Source organism: Acipenser ruthenus, chromosome 18, assembly GCF_902713425.1.
Source record: "Acipenser ruthenus chromosome 18, fAciRut3.2 maternal haplotype, whole genome shotgun sequence".
Taxonomy (NCBI): Eukaryota; Metazoa; Chordata; class Actinopteri; order Acipenseriformes; family Acipenseridae; genus Acipenser; species Acipenser ruthenus.
This window is the reverse complement of record NC_081206.1, coordinates 9,962,851-9,983,825: the sequence shown is the minus strand read 5'-3', so window position 1 is coordinate 9,983,825 and position 20,975 is coordinate 9,962,851. Positions and strand designations below refer to the sequence as shown.

At 41.0% G+C, this 20,975-nt stretch overlaps 3 protein-coding genes across 5 annotated transcripts in view; 1 reads left to right on the top strand and 2 right to left on the bottom strand.

Annotated features, from left to right (window-relative positions):
• The window catches only part of LOC117420410 (engulfment and cell motility protein 2), a 38,054-nt gene extending 30,630 nt beyond the window's left edge, over positions 1-7,424 (bottom strand). For all 3 annotated transcript variants that reach the window (XM_034033861.3, XM_034033870.3, XM_034033874.3), the window contains exons 1-2: positions 7,312-7,424; positions 1,881-1,941 (exon numbers count right to left, since the gene is read on the bottom strand). The gene's annotated coding sequence lies outside the window, so the exon portion shown is untranslated. The remainder of the gene's footprint in view (positions 1-1,880; positions 1,942-7,311) is intronic.
• Positions 7,425-8,653: 1,229 nt separating this feature from the next.
• LOC117420428 (heat shock 70 kDa protein-like) lies at positions 8,654-11,676 on the bottom strand. The gene is made up of 2 exons (XM_058991196.1): positions 11,544-11,676; positions 8,654-10,861 (listed from the first exon to the last, which is right to left on the bottom strand). The coding sequence occupies exon 2, from the start codon at positions 10,832-10,834 to the stop codon at positions 8,891-8,893; it is 1,944 nt and encodes a 647-aa protein (XP_058847179.1). The 5' UTR covers positions 10,835-10,861; positions 11,544-11,676; the 3' UTR covers positions 8,654-8,890.
• Positions 11,677-12,588: 912 nt separating this feature from the next.
• LOC117419854 (heat shock 70 kDa protein-like) lies at positions 12,589-15,660 on the top strand. Its single transcript, XM_034033153.3, has 2 exons — positions 12,589-12,719; positions 13,434-15,660. The coding sequence occupies exon 2, from the start codon at positions 13,461-13,463 to the stop codon at positions 15,402-15,404; it is 1,944 nt and encodes a 647-aa protein (XP_033889044.1). The 5' UTR covers positions 12,589-12,719; positions 13,434-13,460; the 3' UTR covers positions 15,405-15,660.
• The last annotated feature ends 5,315 nt before the right edge of the window (positions 15,661-20,975 follow it).

Below are 20,975 nucleotides of genomic sequence, written 5' to 3'. Positions count from 1 at the left end.
CTTTTTTAGAGGAAGTTATTTTGCCCTACTCTGAAATGTTTGTTTGTTTTTTCTGCAAGTTAAGCACTGAACTCCATTAAGCTCTGTGGTGTTCTTGTTTTTTAGAAAAGAGGAATACATTAAAAATGAAGAGACCATCGTTGTCAAAGAGGCAGCAGTGCCTACAGTAGCTCTCTGTCCCGATAGCATTAAATATGAATAACTGAATAGAACAACATACCTTAAGACCCTGGAGTCTATGACATGTTGTGTCAAGGCTGTGATCAGGGTAAAGTTTCATTTAACCAGTACTTAAACTTGACTGATAACTGAGGACAGTTTACATGGTTAATAATGCTGCCCATACCAGTTAGAAAAAAATGTAAACCATAGGGCTGCAGAACGGCCCACACAACAGTATTATAGAAAGAACAGTTTTACGTGGTTAGCTTTAGCATATAGATTTATCTTGCAATTACTGTGTTACCACAAGCTTACATGGAAAACTGCATTCAGGTTTAGTAGACTACATTTTGGTTTCGCTGAGAAATTACTGAATTAGAAAACGATTCAGTGCCATCAGCCAATCGGCTTCCAGCTCTAGCAGGTTTCTATCAGACAGTAAATGCCTACTGGAACATCATGGCATCAACTGTGAATCAAACTCAAAATCAAGCCGCGCAGCTCTTTCATTTTATTATCCACCAAAACCAGCCAATCAATACTTTGCACCGATGAAAGCAACCAATCCCGTACCTGCAACTGCCAAGTCAGCCAATCACAACCTGTTGGCTCGACTGGAGCGCAGACAGCACGTTTCAACAAAAACAAACCGAGACACAGACAGTGCAGTAATATTGCTACATTCAGATATATGGCACTGTTCAGATAAACTATAAGCAGCTCCGACAAGTGTTTTTTTTTTTTCGCTTTATGAACATTTTGGGGACTATTTTCCTAAAACTTTTCTCAGCGGAAGGGAACCCAGCGAATCATTACAAACTCAAGGAAAATCTAGGATTTAAATGTTTTTTTTTTAAAAGAAACTAATGAGAAAAATTGTTTTCTAATAGCGATAGTGCCCTCTCGCCTTCGTCCGGGTTGCATAACTCAAGTACAGTTAATCCTACATACAGTGCCCACAAAATTATTATTATTATTATTTATTTCTTAGCAGACGCCCTTATCCAGGGCGACTTACAATCGCAAGCAAATACAAATACATTCAAGTGTTACAATATAAGTCATACAATAAGAACAAGAACAAAAAGCTGTTTCTTCAAAAACACATCAGATTCGTGAAACATTTGAGCTCAGAAAGTCAACCAAAAAAATGCATTGCATGTTACACCAAAACAAGGAATTCTGTCTCCAATTCTTATTTTGTTTCTGTTTTACATCCTTGAAACTTATTTTTAGATAGTTTGAGTTCAGCATATTTCATATCAATACACCATTATCAGATCGTTTGTTCCCCCACAAGGGTTTTTTGCGTCATCGATGTGAGACTAAAGAGAACAGAGCGAGAGGAATCTGATTATTAGTCTTCTGCACCTGTGCAAGCTTCTCTGCTGCATTGTGATGGGCTAGCTGAGTTATTTGCAGCTGCTAATGATTTGCAATGAGTCTGGTATGTTTCTTTCATTACAGGGAATTCCTGCACAGTAGTTGAAGGAGAGACAAATAATCAAATGAGGCTCTCTTTCTTGCCTTACTTGTAAAAGGCTTTAGAAGAGAAAATATTATTAGTCACACACTGCCGCCAGCAATTTAGTAACAATACTGGATATGTACATTTTACATTCTAGTCACCTCAAATTCCAATTGCCTTGCTTAGTTTTCCAGTATTTGCAGTTTGTTTTCTTTGTGGAAATTCAGTAGAAACGAAGCAAGAATCTTACCTCTGAGCGTCAGACAGTGGGCCAAAGGATAGTCCCACTCTCCACTCAAACCATACTGCGCCTGCGAGAGAGAACACAGAAACATGTTAGAGAGGGGAACTTACGTTCAGCACCAGTCTTCCTGGGGTCCTAGTATCTGAAACACAGGACATGACTTAAAAAGGCCCGATGTTGAAGGACAGGCTAATGTCACGATATTATAACAAGACACATCTTTCCAGGAAAGTGAAGCTCAATTATAGTTTTACACCATAATTCCTCACTGAATATTCCTCAAAAACCCACAGTAACCAGCCTTTGAAAAGCACCTTCATGCAGGTCTGATGTCACAGTTATCTTAACTCATGTATTCTTCTTGTAGTTTAGATTGAGGCTAGATTTCATTTTGTTTCAGTCATCACTCTGCTGACTGAGAAAATCCCACAAATCCCACAAATAAACTGCGCTGTCTTTCACTTCCAAGGGGGAGGGGGCGTGTTGCAGGAGGCACACTCAGTGGTGTGACAGCTGTACTTAGAAGACATGTCTGAGAGCTCTAGAGAGGCCATAGGAACGTGAGGACTGAAACAACAACAACAACAACACGAGAAAGATAACAGATATTTTGTGCCAAGCTTAAATAGTGTCTCTGAAAAGCAAGACAGATTTGTGTGAATGCAGTTATGCAATTGAGAGACAATGCCCTTTTAAAGCGCTACACTTTTACAAGGAGAAATCGGCATTGGGACAGAGCCATTTCCATGGTTACGAGTGGTGCCAACATTGCCTTAGCAACGCAGCCGTCAACTAGACTTCATAATATTCACAGTTGAAAATGCAAAACACTTGACACAATGACATCTGCAGTGTTTACAGACAACACATTACTCTCTTTTGCTGTATTTACTGTTGTCCAAATTGCAGTGATTGTTTTCAACATATTCCCACTAGGTTTGATATTTTTGTATTAAGAACATTGGAACATAAGAAAGGTTACAAACGAGAGGAGGCCATTCGGCCCATCTTGCTCGTTTGGTTGTTAGTGGCTTATTGATCCCAGAATCTCATCAAGCAGCTTCTTGAAGGATCCCAGGGTGTCAGCTTCAACAACGTTACTGAGGAGTTGGTTCCAGACTCCCACAATTCTCTGTGTAAAAAAGTGCCTCCTATTTTCTGTTCTTTATCTAATCTCCATTTGTGACCCCTGGTCCTTATTTCTTTTTTCAGGTCGAAAAAGTACCCTGGGTCGACATTGTCAACACCTTTTAGAATTCTGAATGCTTGAATCAGATCGCCGCATAGTCTTCTTTGTTCAAGACGGAATAGATTCAATTATTTTAGCCTGTCTGCATATGACCGAGTGATATGGATACACTGTGATCCCAAGAAGAGAAATGTTACAACATAATCCTTCAATGTTGAGAAATACATTACCAAGTTGAGTTATGACCAATGACAAGTGATTAACAAATTAAAAAAAGAGTCGTCAATATGTTTAAAAATACAGACACCACGGGACACTGTAAATGTAAGGTAATGCGTTTCTTGTAACTCTGCAGGGTGTCCTGTAACACATTAACCTACTGTACTCCATCATGGTGCCGCTACAGGCAGCCCCCAGCTGAAATCTCAGAGGAGATGCTGAGAAGAGCAGAGCCAGTACACTGAGGGACAGTGAGGAGGGGAGGCCGCTGTTATAGTGTCTGCTGGCTGAGTGTTGAGAAATGGAATGATCCTCAGGAGGGGGGGGGAGACCAGCCTCGGTGCTTGATAATCATGGAGGAGTGCAGATGTGAGGTATTGATTTCTTTAGAGGTTCTCTTGTCTCGCCTCCCACCATGGATATATGTCTCAGTGTGGGATTCCTTCTGTGTGCAGAGTGGAGGTGGCCACATAAGTGAGGGGGCAGCGAGACCGCTGGAGAGATTTTGGACTACATGAACTGATTAGGTACTGTATTGATGACTTTTGTGCACAGTAAAAAAAAAAAATATATATATATATATATAAATGTAAGTACAAGATCTTCAACTGAGTAATAAACTGAAGAAAGGGGGCCAGTTATATGTTTCACTTTGGAACCGTCAATGTAAGCACAGCCAGTATTACTGCAGTACAGAGTGAATCAGGAAGAGTCATCCTGGTTTTTATTTTCCTTCGATACAGCATTTTCCCTTACAGTATTAGTAGTGATTAAAAATGGGTTCTTTTTGTTTGAATGTGTAAACATCAATCTCTCTTCTACTCCCCCCGAGGTCTTGAAAGCTTAATTATTGTTCATTTGAAAGGTGTCACCTGTCCTTCTCTGTGTCTATCACCTCTGGACTGACACAGCTACCATTTCACCGGAATCATTCCATTTCAGAGTGACAGTGCACTAAATGGGATGCAGAAGGAGCAGCTCTTTCTGGAACTCACTGAAGCATCACAAGGCTTTAATGTGAGAACCTTAGCAAAGTACAAGACCAGGCCAGCTGTCTATCAAACATAAGCAAAGCCAAATAAACCAGATGAGGCTGGCAGTGGGGTTATTAGGTCAACCTTTTCAGTGCTTTTGACAACCAGACTTGTCTCAATGGAGGAAAAGGCAGAACTCTGAACCGAGATTGAAGATATTCTCCATTGAGAGTGCCTAATTATTTTACCCCCGATTTTTCTCCCCAATTTAGAATGTCTAATTACGCTCCCTCACCCCAGCAATTCCCCACACAGCTCAGGAGACCTGAAGGTGAATGGGAATCCTCCGATCCCATGAGCAAGCCAACTGCCTGTTCACACAACTCAACTCTGTGTCTGCTGGAACTGTGCGTGGTGGATATTTTGGGGCACTTCAGGGACCAGTACTGTCAAAATAAACAGGATTTCCATTTTAAAAAGCACACGTATAGAAGTTTGAATTAAGGATGGATGGTCAGATGTCATGACATATCACTCATTTAAATGTATGCTTAATTACTGGCATGCCACCCTAAGCTTATCTACTGTAGGAAACAGCCTATTAACCTCATGCTAACCTCATACCAACCTGAAATTAAATGACTATGTCTTGATGTATACATGTCTGTGGTAACTCACTTGTGGTAACAAAAGGTCGCTGGGTCAAATACTCTTTCGTTTTGAATTAGCTAGACAAGAAGTATTATCATAAAGCCAGTATCCCATCAAATTACAGTGTTAAAGACAGGAGACAAAGACTCTTCCTTACAGTAGCCTGTGTGTCATCTATTTTGAACAAATATGAAAACGGCAACTGCCACCGAATCCAGTTCAGTGTTAGTTTGATTATTCAAATATTTGTCCCAGCACTCAATGTATTAGTTTAATTTCTTCAGATGATTTTTTTCCTTATAGAAACTGCCCACATTATTAAAAAAAGACCATGATATTTTTTACTGTAGGACGACAACATTCCGGTTTTATTTCAATTGGTTTTTGTCTCGGTATCACAGGTTTCACCATCATAGCTGCTTACACCCACGTTCTGCACTTAAATCTGAAGAGAGTTCTGAGCTCAAAGCTGTTGCAGGGTTACTATAGTAACTACATCACATAAGACACAATCAGAAAAGGAACACATGAAATAGGTGATGTTAACACATGAAATAGGTGATGTTAACTAATACTGAATGTCAATTTTCATACAAGACTTTCCAATGTTTCTATACACATGGAAAAAATAAGAAAGTGGCAATAGACAAGTTCATTTCTGCAAATGTACCCTGTGGTAATTCCACTACGGTAAAAAATATCGGATTCATTTCACTTGTAGGCAAAATTCCCATCTTCGAGATCCTTTGAACTGATTCAAGTATCTGAACATTGTTGTTTCACATTGTGTTGTAGTGCTGTGTTTGCATTGGCTTTTGTTTAGGTCTGTATCAATTGCAATGTACTTTTGAATATAGTAAGGATCTGTAGACTAAACTATGAGACAGATAACGAGCTGCCGATAAATCCAGCAAGCTCACTAATCCAGCAGCATTGAAACACTGAAGCTGCTCGCTGCATTCATGGGATTCAGAAAGCAGGTGATTGAATACCCAGGTGCAGCACAATGTGATACATGCTTGCTCCTGTGTTACGCTCTCAAAAGGCAAAGATACATTTTGTAATACTTGGATTTTAATTTCATAATGACAACTAAATGTGTTCCGGATTACACAATGGAGCAAAAACATGTGTTTTGTTGAATGTATGAAGGATTGCATTGCAACTGAGAAATACATTTCGTGGTGCTGCTCCTATGGTCTAAAGAATTGCTGGACTTTATACCTGTTTACACAACTCTACTGGGCAGGGCTGCTACATGGTATTCATTGCAGTTGAGATTATCTGTAACCCCCACCTGGAGAGGTATAGTTCATAGCAGGTGGTTCTATCTTGCAGACTATTGTGAGCCTTGTCCTTTGTACTCACTAGGAGATGATCTCCAGTTAGAACGCAGCTGTGAGCATGTTGCAATTGACCCCTAGTGACGTAACAATAAGAATGCATCACACTGCACAACTTTTTACCTCATGAGGCCTTATTTTAAAACGTCATTACCATTGCATACTATGTGTAAAATGATAAAATGGTCCAAACGAAATATGGATAATAAAAAACGGATGACCAAAACAGAATCTACGCTGATAACTTGCTGCGCTTAATAATCTTCAATATGAAATTTGAGATTTTAGGTATGCAATATGTGTAGGTTTCTTTTAGCCCTTGAATATAAAATGTGATGGATTATCGGTTGGAAGTGAAACATAATTTCTGGTTCAGTTATAACAAATGACGTGTGCGTGTTTTTAGTGTATGTTAACAGAATTCAGACTTGTAATTTGAAGCCGTAGGCTACAACTAATTCGTTTAAAACTACAGTAAAGCCTGGATTGGTCTCACTGCAGAGCGCAAGGGAGTCTTGCCTTACCCAATGTAATCTTCCATACACGATCTATAATGTATTCACAAAACAGACACAGCCATCACTCACAGCCTGACTGCCCTGACGTGATCAATCTGATAGGAAAACATGCCATTAATATTAAGACGTCGAGAAAAGATGTGATGATAAAGCGACCAGCTTTGAAAGCAGCGATGACAACACACACAAATATACCCTGCTTTGATTCAGTAACAGCAACACCTGGACTCACTCGCATTATAAATAAATTAATGTATACACAGCCAAGGCATTTAAAACCCAGAAATTATGAACAAACACGGTAGAAATGCGTTACCCGGTACAGTACGCAGAAAAAGCACACTGAAGGCGCACAGTAAACCATCGGGTTAATATTAATGCATCGATAAGATAAAAAAAAAAAAAAAAAAAAAAAAAAGCTATTGTTGACTGTTGTAGCTCGCTCACACTCATGTTATGCGCACAAGCAATTCAATACAAACAGTTTAATCAGTACATCATTATAAAATCACAATTAACAGATACGTTTAAGTGAATGCCTACCCCATTACAGCCTGTCCGTTTTCTTTATTCTTGTTGCTGTGTTAAGTGAGCTGTGCAGCTCGCGATGCAGTGCCACAGTCCAGGACTGTCCCTCCCCGGGGGCGGGGCTAATGGATTCAGACGCTGCTGATTGTCTCATTCGGCTGTCGATTTCCAAGAACTACCACCCACTGGGTATTCCAACAAAAAAAGTAGGCTGCGTCATACCCAAGCTTAAAGGTGCTGAGACCTGGCAACCCTAAACTTAAATCGTGAGGCATTGTAGTCTTACATTGTGAGTTGTATATTTAATATTGAAACATTTCAACATCAGAGCATGCCATTAATATTATTTAGTTTTTTCTAATAATTAGTTTTACTATCACTTATAGCTTATAAACCATGCTCCCCGCACTGAGACAGGTTGCAAAGACAAGTGCGCCACCCGCAGGACATTGTGTGAAGGTACTATTAAAAATGAAACTTCAACTTGTACGATACAGTCCACTCATACGAATTTCAACGGACCAGCGGGAAAAAAATCGTCTCATCAGTAATTCTTATTATCAGGAGTGGAAGCCACTAAGCCAGCACATACTGTCAGTTTTAACTCAAGTTACAGTAACAATGAAATCCATTTTCAATTGCAGCACAATCAAAAGTATTATACATGTAAATGCACTGTGCATTTGATTGACTATACAGTTGCAAGTTAACTTTTTAAAACGTATACTTATATAAGTATAAATAAATATCGCAAACAAGAAATGTGTCAAGTGAATTCATATTTTAAGACGTAATTTACAATAAACGACTGCTAAATTGGTAGTCAGGACATTTGTGTAATCGAGTTTGTTTTCATAAGAATTGCCTGTATCTGCAAGGTTATCATGGAAAAGATGCAGTGGTACTGTAGGGTATGGAATTGGATTTTGAAAAGGTGACTACACCACAAACCCCAGTCATTATTTTCAAATTGCATTTTCTTTACTATTCTATCATATGCTTATGAGGCTTGCAATAATTCAAAGTGATTATTTATTACAGTTGCACCAAAGTGTATTTTTTTTTGAATAGGTGTTAAGGAGACTGAGCCCAGGAGCTGCTCTTCAGTTCTAGAATGCCTGCCTTGTAGGTAATGCAGCGCCAGCACCATCTAGTGCACAGCACTGTATTGCAAGATACATAGGAAAATGTACCTATATAAACTGAATGAATGTGGAATAAAAAACGATTTATTACATTAAAATATCTTTAGAAAGTTACTCCCTTGTACTTGCTGTTATTACATTCCTTTCTGTTTCCAGAAAATAGATTCTCAGTAAAAGTGAAATAATTTCATTTAACAGACCATTCAAAACAATTCTCTTAATACTTTTTATTTTGAAAAAAAAATGTTCAACATGTTTTAAATAAAATATAATCGTCAGTATTATAGAATTCTTTTTTTTTTTTTTAAATAACATTCATTATAAGTCTAAACATATAGTATGACACAATAAATCTTTAGGAAAGAATATTTACATTCAACAGTGCTTAATGTTTGCCATTTTATTAGCATTCAGTTCAAGGTCTTCTTTTATGGCCAGATCCTGTCCTCTTAATCCACCTCCTCAATGGTGGGCCCCTGGGAGGCAGACCCTGAGCCTGCCCGTGCCTGGGACCCACAGCTTCCTCCTGGCATCCCTCCTGGCGCCCCTCCCTGGTACAGCTTGCTGATGATGGGGTTACACACTTTCTCCAGCTCTTTCAGCTGGTGATCATACTCCTCCTTTTCTGCCATCTGATTTTTGTCCAGCCAGGAGATGGCCTGGTTGCACTTGTCAATGATCTGCTTCTTGTCATCCTCGCTGATCTTGGCTTTCATGTTCTCCTCCTCCACGCTGCTCTTCATGTTGAAGGCGAAGGACTCCAGGGAATTCTTGGCCGCTATCTTCTCCCTCTGGGCCTCGTCCTGGGCTCTGTACTTGTCTGCGTCCTGCACCATCCTCTCGATCTCCTCTTTGCTCAGCCGGCCCTTGTCGTTGGTGATGGTGATCTTGTTCTCTTTGCCGGTGCTCTTGTCCACCGCAGACACGTTCAGGATCCCGTTGGCGTCGATGTCAAAGGTCACCTCAATCTGTGGCACTCCTCGCGGGGCGGGGGGGATGCCCGACAGCTCAAACTTGCCCAGAAGGTTGTTGTCCTTCGTCATGGCCCGCTCTCCCTCGTACACCTGGATGAGGACGCCCGGCTGGTTGTCCGAGTAGGTGGTGAAGGTCTGGGTTTGCTTGGTGGGGATGGTGGTGTTGCGCTTGATCAGGGCGGTCATAACTCCTCCTGCGGTCTCGATGCCCAAAGACAACGGGGCCACATCTAGCAGCAGCAAGTCCTGCACGTTTTCAGAGGTGTCGCCCATCAGGATGGCTGCCTGCACAGCTGCACCGTAGGCCACCGCTTCATCAGGGTTGATGCTCTTGTTCAGCTCCCTGCCGTGGAAGAAGTCCTGGAGGAGTTTCTGGATCTTGGGGATGCGAGTGGAGCCTCCCACCAGAACTATGTCTTGGATCTTAGACTTGTCCATCTTGGCATCCCTTAGTGCCTTCTCCACAGGCTCCAGGGTCCCTCTGAAAAGGTCAGAGTTCATCTCCTCAAAGCGAGCCCTCGTGATGGAGGTGTAGAAGTCAATGCCTTCATACAGAGAGTCGATCTCAATGCTGGCCTGAGTGCTGGAGGACAGGGTTCTCTTGGCTCTCTCACACGCTGTCCTCAGCCTCCTCACCGCCCTCTTGTTCTGGCTGAGGTCCTTCTTGTATTTCCTCTTGAACTCTTCAATGAAGTGGTTGACCATGCGGTTGTCAAAGTCCTCCCCGCCCAGGTGGGTGTCCCCTGCCGTGGCCTTCACCTCAAAGATCCCGTCCTCGATGGTCAGGATGGACACGTCAAAGGTGCCACCACCCAGGTCAAAGATCAGGACGTTGCGCTCTCCTCTGCTGCCCTTGTCCAGCCCGTAGGCGATGGCAGCTGCTGTGGGCTCGTTGATAATTCTCAGCACGTTCAGTCCAGCGATCACGCCAGCATCCTTGGTAGCCTGGCGCTGTGAGTCGTTGAAGTAGGCGGGCACAGTGATGACGGCGTTGGACACTTTCTGGCCCAGGTAAGCCTCGGCAATCTCTTTCATCTTGATCAGGACCATGGAGGAGATCTCCTCTGGATTGAAGGTCTTGTTCTCCCCTTTGTATTCCACTTGCGCTTTGGGTTTCCCTGCTTCACTCACCACCATGAACGGCCAGTGCTTCATATCAGACTGCACAACAGAGTCGTCGTATTTCCTTCCGATCAGTCGCTTGGCATCGAAAACAGTGTTGCTGGGGTTCATGGCCACCTGGTTCTTGGCAGCATCTCCAATGAGCCTCTCTGTGTCCGTGAAGGCCACGTAGCTGGGGGTGGTCCTGTTGCCCTGGTCATTGGCAATGATCTCCACTTTGCCATGCTGGAACACCCCCACGCAGGAGTAGGTGGTGCCCAGGTCAATGCCAATAGACACTCCCTTGGGTGCAGACATCTTTACAGGGGCTCTGTGTTGTAGTCTCTGCAGCAAACAAGTGGAACAGCAAGTTTAGTACACAATACAAGTTGTAGGATCTTATAATCCGATTAATGTACAATAACAAGCAGAGCACTTGAAAAACAAGTTTAAAAAAATGCTTTTTATTCATTTACAGTCTAGTTCTTTGTATTAAAATACAGTTTAAAAAAAAATCCAGTAAAAAACTCAGTTAACATACAAATGTAGTTACAGTACAGGTTATTCTCAAGTACAAAGATCCATTAATAATGAATGCATGTATTCAAATGTTTTAGACTGAACCCCTAAGGGTTGGCAAAAGCGAAATATCACAAACAATAAACGTATAAGGACATGTATGGAGAAAGTAGAATATGACATTACTGTACTAACCAATTATTTATAATTTCATGATTAAAAAGGACAGAAGAAATGCTGTGACTCTTGAACAGTCGAATGTATCCATTCAATTTACTACAAGACTTTAATTCGTTCTCTGCTGCGCCGACGGTTATTTCAATCACACCTTATTATTTTTCTTCTAGATTTTCTAACATGTATTTTATAATGGACATAGATAAACATACGTTTAAATGTTTAGTGCTATTTGAGAATAAATATTAAGAAATGATACCGGTAGCTCAGAAAAGCGGCACAGTCGCGTGTTATGAAACGCGAGCTTCAATAAAGGTTTATACTGACTTACAGTTTGCTTGTTCGGGTTTGTGTCGGTGTGTCGAGACGATCCCCTACTCTCTCGCTCTGTCTCCTATGTCTTGTTGCTGCTCGTCTCTTCTCTGACAGTTGCTTCTGACTGACTCTCGTGCAGCTGCCGGCTTTTTTATTCAGTGCAGCTCCTCTTCTGGAACTCTCGAGCAAAGTCTAAGCCAATCAGTGCGCTGCTTTGTATTTATCACCACAGACGCGCCTTCTGGCGGGGTTCCGACAAGAGATCAGAGCGAAGGTTCGAGAAGTTTCTTGAACAGTCCCTGATATTTCCTGTGAACCAGGTCACACGGGGTATTACATGGGAAATCTTACATGGATGTGCATTTTGTGTAGTAATGTCCAGTAATGTTGGAGAAGGGGATTATTTCCATTTCCTGACATTTAAATTAGGTTACACGAAAGATAATAATCATTTTACATATAAGCCTGGGATTAATTATTGTTAAAAGGTTATATATATATATATATATATATATATATATATATATATATATATATATATATATATATAGTATTGTCATTATAGAATTGCAGAATTGCAGCGGATTCTTTTGATCCCGGATTGGTGTGTGATGAGATTGTTTTTTGGAGTGATGTTGTTTTCAGGGATGTGAGGTTGCTGGTGTCTTGTGTTATCTATCTGATGCTCGATCATATTCCCTTCTGTAAATGTGTATTTGTATTATTTTCTTGTTCCGTTTGTGTGTTTGTCCCGGGACTGCCAGTGAAAATGAGCTCATATGTCAATATGAGTGCAATACATATTATGTATCATAAAAGTTACAGATTGTACGTTGTGCCTTTCAAATAAATACATAAATAATAAAAAAATAATAGAAAAAGTGCCACAGTACCAGGAAGCGCCGCGCATTCCAATGTGCAAGACGTCAGGTACCGATCCAGAAACTTCTCCAAGCTTCGCTCTGTGTCGTCAGAGCCTCACTAGAAACCGTTTCTGTGGTAAATAGAAAGCAGCGCACTGATTGGCTTAGATTGTACTCGAGCGTTCCAGAAGAACAGCTGTGCTGTATAAAAATCCCGCACCAGCAGCTAGAGAGACAGAAGACACGAGCAGCAAGGAGCCGGACGAAAGAGAGAGCTATAGGGGATCAACCTGTCTCGACACACTGACACAAACCCGAACAAGTAAACCGTAAGTCACTGTAAGACTTTAAGTAAGCTCTCGTTTTATATCATACTATTGTACTGACAGCCCGGGCAGGGAAGATTGCTTACCCGCTTTTTTTGAGCTACCGGTAGTGACATGCATTTCTTAATGTTTATTCTCAGATATCACGCAATGTCTGTTAAAAATGATTAAATACATATTAGAAAAGGAAAAAAAAAACTAATAAAAGGGTTGTATTAAATTAACCACGGGTGTAAAGTACAGTGAGTGGAAGCAATCGAATTTTCTAGAATCACTGAAATGCTGTGTTCCCCTTTCAGTCATGAAATTACAAAGAATTGATTGAAGTGCGGTTAGTACAGTAATATCATATTGTACTCATACATATTCTTATAGATTTGTACTGTTTTTGATATTTTGCTTTTGCCAGTATTAAATATGAGCCAAACCCTTAGGGGTCCAGTCTAAAACATGTGAATACATGCATTCATTATTAATGGATCTTTGTACTTAATCATAACCTGTACAGTAACTACATTTGTATGTCAACTGAGTTTTTTACTGGATTTTTTTTTTTTAAACTGGATTTTAATACAAAGAACTAGACTGTAAATGAAAAAAGCATTTTTTTAAAACTTGTTTTTCAAATGCTCTGCTCGTTATTGTACATTAATCAGATTATAAGATCCTACAACTTGTATTGTGTACTAAACCTGCTGTTCCACTTGTTTGCTGCAGAGCCTACAACACAGAGCCCCTGTAAAGATGTCTGCACCCAAGGGAGTGTCTATTGGCATTGACCTGGGCACCACCTACTCCTGCGTGGGGGTGTTCCAGCATGGCAAAGTGGAGATCATTGCCAATGACCAGGGCAACAGGACCACCCCCAGCTACGTGGCCTTCACAGACACAGAGAGGCTCATTGGAGATGCTGCCAAGAACCAGGTGGCCATGAACCCCAGCAACACTGTTTTCGATGCCAAGCGACTGATCGGAAGGAAATACGACGACTCTGTTGTGCAGTCTGATATGAAGCACTGGCCATTCATGGTGGTGAGTGAAGCAGGGAAACCCAAAGTGCAAGTGGAATACAAAGGGGAGAACAAGACCTTCAATCCAGAGGAGATCTCCTCCATGGTCCTGATCAAGATGAAAGAGATTGCCGAGGCTTACCTGGGCCAGAAAGTGTCCAACGCCGTCATCACTGTGCCCGCCTACTTCAACGACTCCCAGCGCCAGGCTACCAAGGATGCTGGCGTGATCGCTGGACTGAACGTGCTGAGAATTATCAACGAGCCCACAGCAGCTGCCATCGCCTACGGGCTGGACAAGGGCAGCAGAGGAGAGCGCAACGTCCTGATCTTTGACCTGGGTGGCGGCACCTTTGACGTGTCCATCCTGACCATCGAGGACGGGATCTTTGAGGTGAAGGCCACGGCAGGGGACACCCACCTGGGCGGGGAGGACTTTGACAACCGCATGGTCAACCACTTCATTGAAGAGTTCAAGAGGAAATACAAGAAGGACCTCAGCCAGAACAAGAGGGCGGTGAGGAGGCTGAGGACAGCGTGTGAGAGAGCCAAGAGAACCCTGTCCTCCAGCACTCAGGCCAGCATTGAGATCGACTCGCTGTATGAAGGCATTGACTTCTACACCTCCATCACGAGGGCTCGCTTTGAGGAGATGAACTCTGACCTTTTCAGAGGGACCCTGGAGCCTGTGGAGAAGGCACTAAGGGATGCCAAGATGGACAAGTCTAAGATCCAAGACATAGTTCTGGTGGGAGGCTCCACTCGCATCCCCAAGATCCAGAAACTCCTCCAGGACTTCTTCCACGGCAGGGAGCTGAACAAGAGCATCAACCCTGATGAAGCGGTGGCCTACGGTGCAGCTGTGCAGGCAGCCATCCTGATGGGCGACACCTCTGAAAACGTGCAGGACTTGCTGCTGCTAGACGTGGCCCCGTTGTCTTTGGGCATCGAGACCGCAGGAGGAGTTATGACCGCCCTGATCAAGCGCAACACCACCATCCCCACCAAGCAAACCCAGACCTTCACCACCTACTCGGACAACCAGCCGGGCGTCCTCATCCAGGTGTACGAGGGAGAGCGGGCCATGACGAAGGACAACAACCTTCTGGGCAAGTTTGAGCTGTCGGGCATCCCCCCCGCCCCGCGAGGAGTGCCACAGATTGAGGTGACCTTTGACATCGACGCCAACGGGATCCTGAACGTGTCTGCGGTGGACAAGAGCACCGGCAAAGAGAACAAGATCACCATCACCAACGACAAGGGCCGGCTGAGCAAAGAGGAGATCGAGAGGATGGTGCAGGACGCAAACAAGTACAGAGCCCAGGACGAGGCCCAGAGGGAGAAGATAGCGGCCAAGAATTCCCTGGAGTCCTTCGCCTTCAACATGAAGAGCAGCGTGGAGGAGGAGAACATGAAAGCCAAGATCAGCGAGGATGACAAGAAGCAGATCATTGACAAGTGCAACCAGGCCATCTCCTGGCTGGACAAAAATCAGATGGCAGAAAAAGAGGAGTATGAGCACCAGCTGAAAGAGCTGGAGAAAGTGTGTAACCCCATCATCAGCAAGCTGTACCAGGGAGGGGCGCCAGGAGGGATGCCAGGAGGAAGCTGTGGGTCCCAGGCACAGGCAGGCTCAGGGTCTGCCTCCCAGGGGCCCACCATTGAGGAGGTGGATTAAGAGGACAGGATCTGGCCATAAATAAAGGCCTTGAACTGAATGCAAATAAAATGGCAAACATTAAGCACTGTTTAACTGTTGAATGTAAATACTGTTTCCTAAAGGTGTATTGTGTCATACTATATGTTTAGACTTATAATGAATGCTATTTAAAAAAAAATAATTCTATAATACTGCCAAAGGAAGCCTTTTTATTTATTTATTTTTATTTTTTTTATTTTTTTCTAAATAAAAAGCATTAGAGAAATATTTTGAATGGTCTGTTAAGTAAAATTATTTCACTTTTACTGAGAATCTATTTTCTGGAAACAAAGTAATGCAATAACAGCAAGTACTTTCTAAAAATATTTTAATGTAAAATAGTTTTTATTCCACATTCATTCAGTTTATATAGGTACATTTTATCTTACAATACAGTGCTGTGCACTAGATGGTGCTGGTGCTGCATTATCTACAAGGCAGGCATTCTAGAACTGAAGAGCACACTGGATGTGTGTATTTAACAAGCTCAATGCAGAAGACAGTCTCTATTTAGAAATGCCAAATGTCCCCACAGCTGATCCCCCTGAACCTAACTGCACCACTGCTTCGGAACAACTCCTGGAGAAACTGGATTTATGGTGCAAGAGTCCTGATTTCAAAGACACACCTCAAGAGAAATATCTTGGAGAAAGCTAACCATGTTGCTTTCAGTAATCTTGAGTTTAAATCTCACAAACGAAACATTCGTGTTTTGCATCAGTATAGAAAAAAAATTTCTAAAGGCCAAACGTAATGAAATACCACAATTATCATCGTGCCAAAATCATTGCAACGGTATTAAAATCAAAGAACCTTGACCACAATTTCAAAGTTAAATGCAAATCTAGGAAAAAGAAAGGGAGAATTCACAAGTATTTGGATAACATCGTTGTGTAGGGCTTGAGTTTACATGCTTTTTTAATTATTCTTGGGGTTCACATTACTCAGACAGAGCCCACTACCCGCCTTTATGTGTTTGACAAGGATTGAGATGTGAGCTATTTCAGCCTTCATACAAAGCATCTATTCATGCAGCACCTTTATTGTCAAAATCACAAACCAGTGTATGGCCAAAAAAGTGCATGCAACCACATATGGTAAACTGGTTCAAATAAAGATAATTACGACAGGCCATATTAGGTCCATCTACAGCAGTGTCCCATTATGAGAAAATATTTAAATGAATATTCTGTTGATTACATTTATAAACAATATGTTTGAGACGTTAAACTGAGGTTCTGTCCACATTTTGGACATTAAAGATCCCATGGCACTTTTTGCAGGAGCAGGGGTGTTAATCCTGGTGTCATTGCTAACTATAAAATGCAGGTTATAAAATCTGGCCAACAGTACCTAAAGTCTCCCTGCCTTAATTAGGGTTGAAGTCTGTTTCTGCCCCCACCCTCTTCCCCAGGATCCCCTTGTAATGAAACCTCAGTCTCAATGGGTAAATCTCCTGGTTAAATAAATAGTCTCTGTAAAGTCGCTTTGGTTAAAAGTGTCAGCTAAATGACTAAATAATGTATTTGTATAAATTGCATTAAAAACTTCATACCCCTATTGGTTATGTAATCTTTAGTTGGATTATTTGTTTTAAAAAAGCTTAAGTGTCAATGTATTTAAGATTTTAAATTAACTATGCTGTTTATTTGATATACAATGATCCGATCCTTCTTCGTTCTATGTAATAAAATGCATGTTTGACTGATAGCATTTCTATTTCATTTGTTTGTAATGCAAATTAATAACTTCCTGAAATACTGTACATACAATGTTTTAAAGTAAAACAATACTTTTTTTGTTGTTTTTTTTTTTTGTCACTTACTGAATTCATTTTTAAAACAGCTCCAATAGAAGTTTGGAGTCAGTTTAGATCAAGCAGATCAAATGAACACAATGGATGACAATCAAGGCATTCTGAATATAATTCCATATTTCTGTTGAACAAACATACAGGGCAGTGGTAGCACAGTACCTTCCATGAGCATAGCAAACTGGCACGTTTAAACCCATTTCTAAGCACCAGTCTAATTCTATTTAAAGCATTTAGGGTCCGATTATGGTTTACACAGTGGTAAGTCCAGCGTGTAAGTAGTGCATAAACCAAATCAGAACAGGACCCTAGGTCTTGCTTAGTCTTGATTTAACACAAAATACTGTCCTGAAATATGTTTAAAATAGATGACTTACCAAAGATTATTATTGTTCTTTTAACTTGAAGCCTTCTATATAAAGGCTTTGTGAAACCAGCCCCAGAACTACACAGGCTGTATATTCATACTTAAAAACTAGACCTTTGAAAGAACAATCCTCCACCAGTACTGTTAATTACTACAGCTATTGGTATCAGATTGCAAACTTTACAGGAGAGAACTGAATAATGGGTAAGCATTCTACTATGAACTAGTTTTATCAAGACTTGAGCAACATTGAAGTAAACTGTGACATACCTATGTACAGTACAGCACTTCAATAACACATTTGGCTGCTGCCAATAAACCAAAACATGTGGATGTTGCCTGACATCAAGTTAAATCAAAATAAAAAAAGCCATTCTCTACAGAAATCTAAATGGCATTTAATGAACAACTGGGTTGCCCCATGTACAAGCAGACACAAATGTGTACTTTTCATACAATCAAATAGTTTTCATTATCATATTATAGTTATCCTTTATCATATCAAAAACTGTGTCTACCACCTTCATTCCAATACCAGGAGTTGCTGCGTTGAAGTACTATGAAGGTCTTTGAAAGGCTTTTTGTGTTTCCTTCAAATGACTTCTGGAGATACAATATATACTTGCATTTAGCTTCAGAATTGTTTTTTGTAAATTAACAATCACTTGATGAGTAACAGGTACAAAGTGCATAAAATCACATGTATAATTTCCCCTGATCAGCATGCAGTGGCTCTCAAGTGTATTTGTACATGTACTTTACAAATACTTATTGGAGCTACTGTATGTATAACCTGTTAAACAATTACTTACCTGAGCCACTGTATAAGGCACCAGATGAAATTGAAAGTCAAAACATTTTTTGATCTAATCTAGTTTTTATTAGTTCCCGCTCAATACTTAAGATACTTAAAATGGTTTGAAGTTATGTTAATGCTGTGCCCCGCCCCTGTGTGTATTTTGTGTTTTATGTTGTCAGTTATAAGTGGATATAGTGGTGCACTGGATATAAGTGGTCTGTGTAGCACGGGTAATTTAAAATATATAGTTGTATTTAGGCACAGGGATTGCACAATCACTCCACGTGCAGATAAAGTATGTAATAATATGTGAGCACGGGGAATGCACAAATTAGTTCACGTGCTGGGGCTCAAGTGAATGATTAATTAGTAATTGATCCCAGCACAACTGTATAAATAGTTGCACAATTCACTCACTCAGGGTTGTGTGTTCGAGAGTGGAGAACACGAGAGAAAGAGAGAAGGAGAGAAAAATAATAAGTAATTAAAAATAACAATTGCTATCGTTCGTTCACTGTTTGTTTGTCTGTCTATTTGTTTTGGCCACTGCGCCGTTTGTTTTGTTCAGTGTTTTGTTTTCTGTTTAAACCTTTTATTTGCATTGACCCTGCCCAAGCAAGCGCCTTCACCATTTCACCTCGGAGTGATGTGCGTTTCTTCCGGGTCTGACATCGCCGCTACAAGCCAGCCTGTGACAGACACCCATTCAAATTTCAGCCCATTAGTTTAAAGCAATTTGCAGTTCAATTTTAATATTTAATCCCTGAAAAAACAGAAACTCTAAAATACTTAAGAAATTAAACCAAAGCTAATAGCTGAAGTAGTGACTGCTGAGTAGTTACTGTGGAACACTTGCATGGAGAACAACTACTGGATTAATACCATATTTATATTATCATGGGTTACCATAAGATAATGCTTTGTACAAAAATGGACAAATAAAGCCAACCTTGTACCAACAATTTTTGCCAGTTGCTGCGCTGGTTCATCACTATTTCTAAGCCCCATGGCGATGTCTTCGTAATGTCTGAAACGAGAAGCAAAGACACTCAGGTCTTCACAAAGGGCTGAACCATCTCCTAGCAATACAGTATTAGAAAGGTACACATTTAAAAATGGTTTACAAATGAAACAGACATCATAAATTATATTATCTAACCACCATTATTTTGAGGGTATTTACGTGGAACTTGTTGCATCCTTAAAGTCTAATTGTTGTTTAACAGAAACTACACTGAAAGACAAAGTAATCCAGAACTCCCTAAATGTCTCATCAGGATTTTATACACTTTGATGTGTATTCATAGTTAGAATGTAAGCAAATACATACAACTACAACACATTTGTTGGCATAGTACTTTTTTTTTTTTTTTTTTTTTTACTACAGTACATGCTGTTACAACTAAGTGATGGAGATGTGACAAATGTCATGGAATTATTTAAATATATGTATGCATGTATGTTAAAGTAACATTTACTGCAACTGAAATACAAGCTCCCATTTTTAGCCCAAAGAACATATAAAAAGGTTACTCAGTCAATGTCTATATGGAAAAACATAGTAATTATAAAAACTGAAAGAAAAAGTCAATGTTCCTATTTTTTCTTCCTAGCATTATATTCTTTTAAATTAAAATAAGATGGTATGATACTTCACGCAATATCCACAAGTAGTCTCCAGTCCAACCAAGGTTGAAATAAAAAAGAAAAGAAAATCAGAAATCCCTACGTCTGGCCCTACCTTCTGTCAACCTTGTGAAATTGCTTGTCAGAGCTGTACAACTGTTTGGTGTAAGACCGTGCTGTTGAAGCCTATCTAGCAGTGCTTGTCTGTTTGGTGTAAGACCGTGCTGTTGAAGCCTATCTAGCAGTGCTTGTTTGTTCGGTATAAGACCATGCTGTTGAAGCCTATCTAGCAACCATCTCACACCTGTGGACACACCCTGGATCTGCTCATCACCAGGGGTCTTGATATCTCCAATCTCTCAGTCACGGATATCTCTCTCTCTGACCATTTTTTAATCACTGCCAATATTAATCTTCCCGTACCTTCAGCTACTACTGATACTGTTATTTCTTTCCGTCCCAAAAATCTGCTAAATCCTACAATACTCTCCCAATGTGTCTCTTTTTCCCCTCTGACTGGTAATCTCCTGTCTTCGGTCGATGCTGTCCCTCTACAACGCCACCCTTACTCAGATCAGAGACACACTTGCCCCGCTTACAACCAGAACAGTGAAGAAACATCGCAACTGTCCATGGTATACCCTCGAACTTCGACTGCTTAAGTCTGCCTGCCGCAAGTCTGAGCACAAATGGAAGTCATCTGGACTAACAGTTCACACAGAGATCTGGACCGATCACCTCAGTAGCTACAGGCGTGCGCTCGCTGCTGCCAGGGTGAAGTACTTCTCTAAAATCATATCCATGGGAAATGTTAAACCAAATATTCTCTTCAAAACCACTGATGAAATCCTGCATTCAGCCAGCGATAAATCCACCTCCCATTCATCCTCCTCTCTTACCTGCCATGATTTCTCCTCTTTCTTTCCAAACAAAATCGACACCATT

Bases quoted from the DNA above. Each gene is read 5' to 3' on its own strand.
- LOC117420428 (XM_058991196.1), bottom strand. From the start codon at position 10,834: ATGTCTGCACCCAAGGGAGTGTCTATTGGCATTGACCTGGGCACCACC.
- LOC117419854 (XM_034033153.3), top strand. From the start codon at position 13,461: ATGTCTGCACCCAAGGGAGTGTCTATTGGCATTGACCTGGGCACCACC.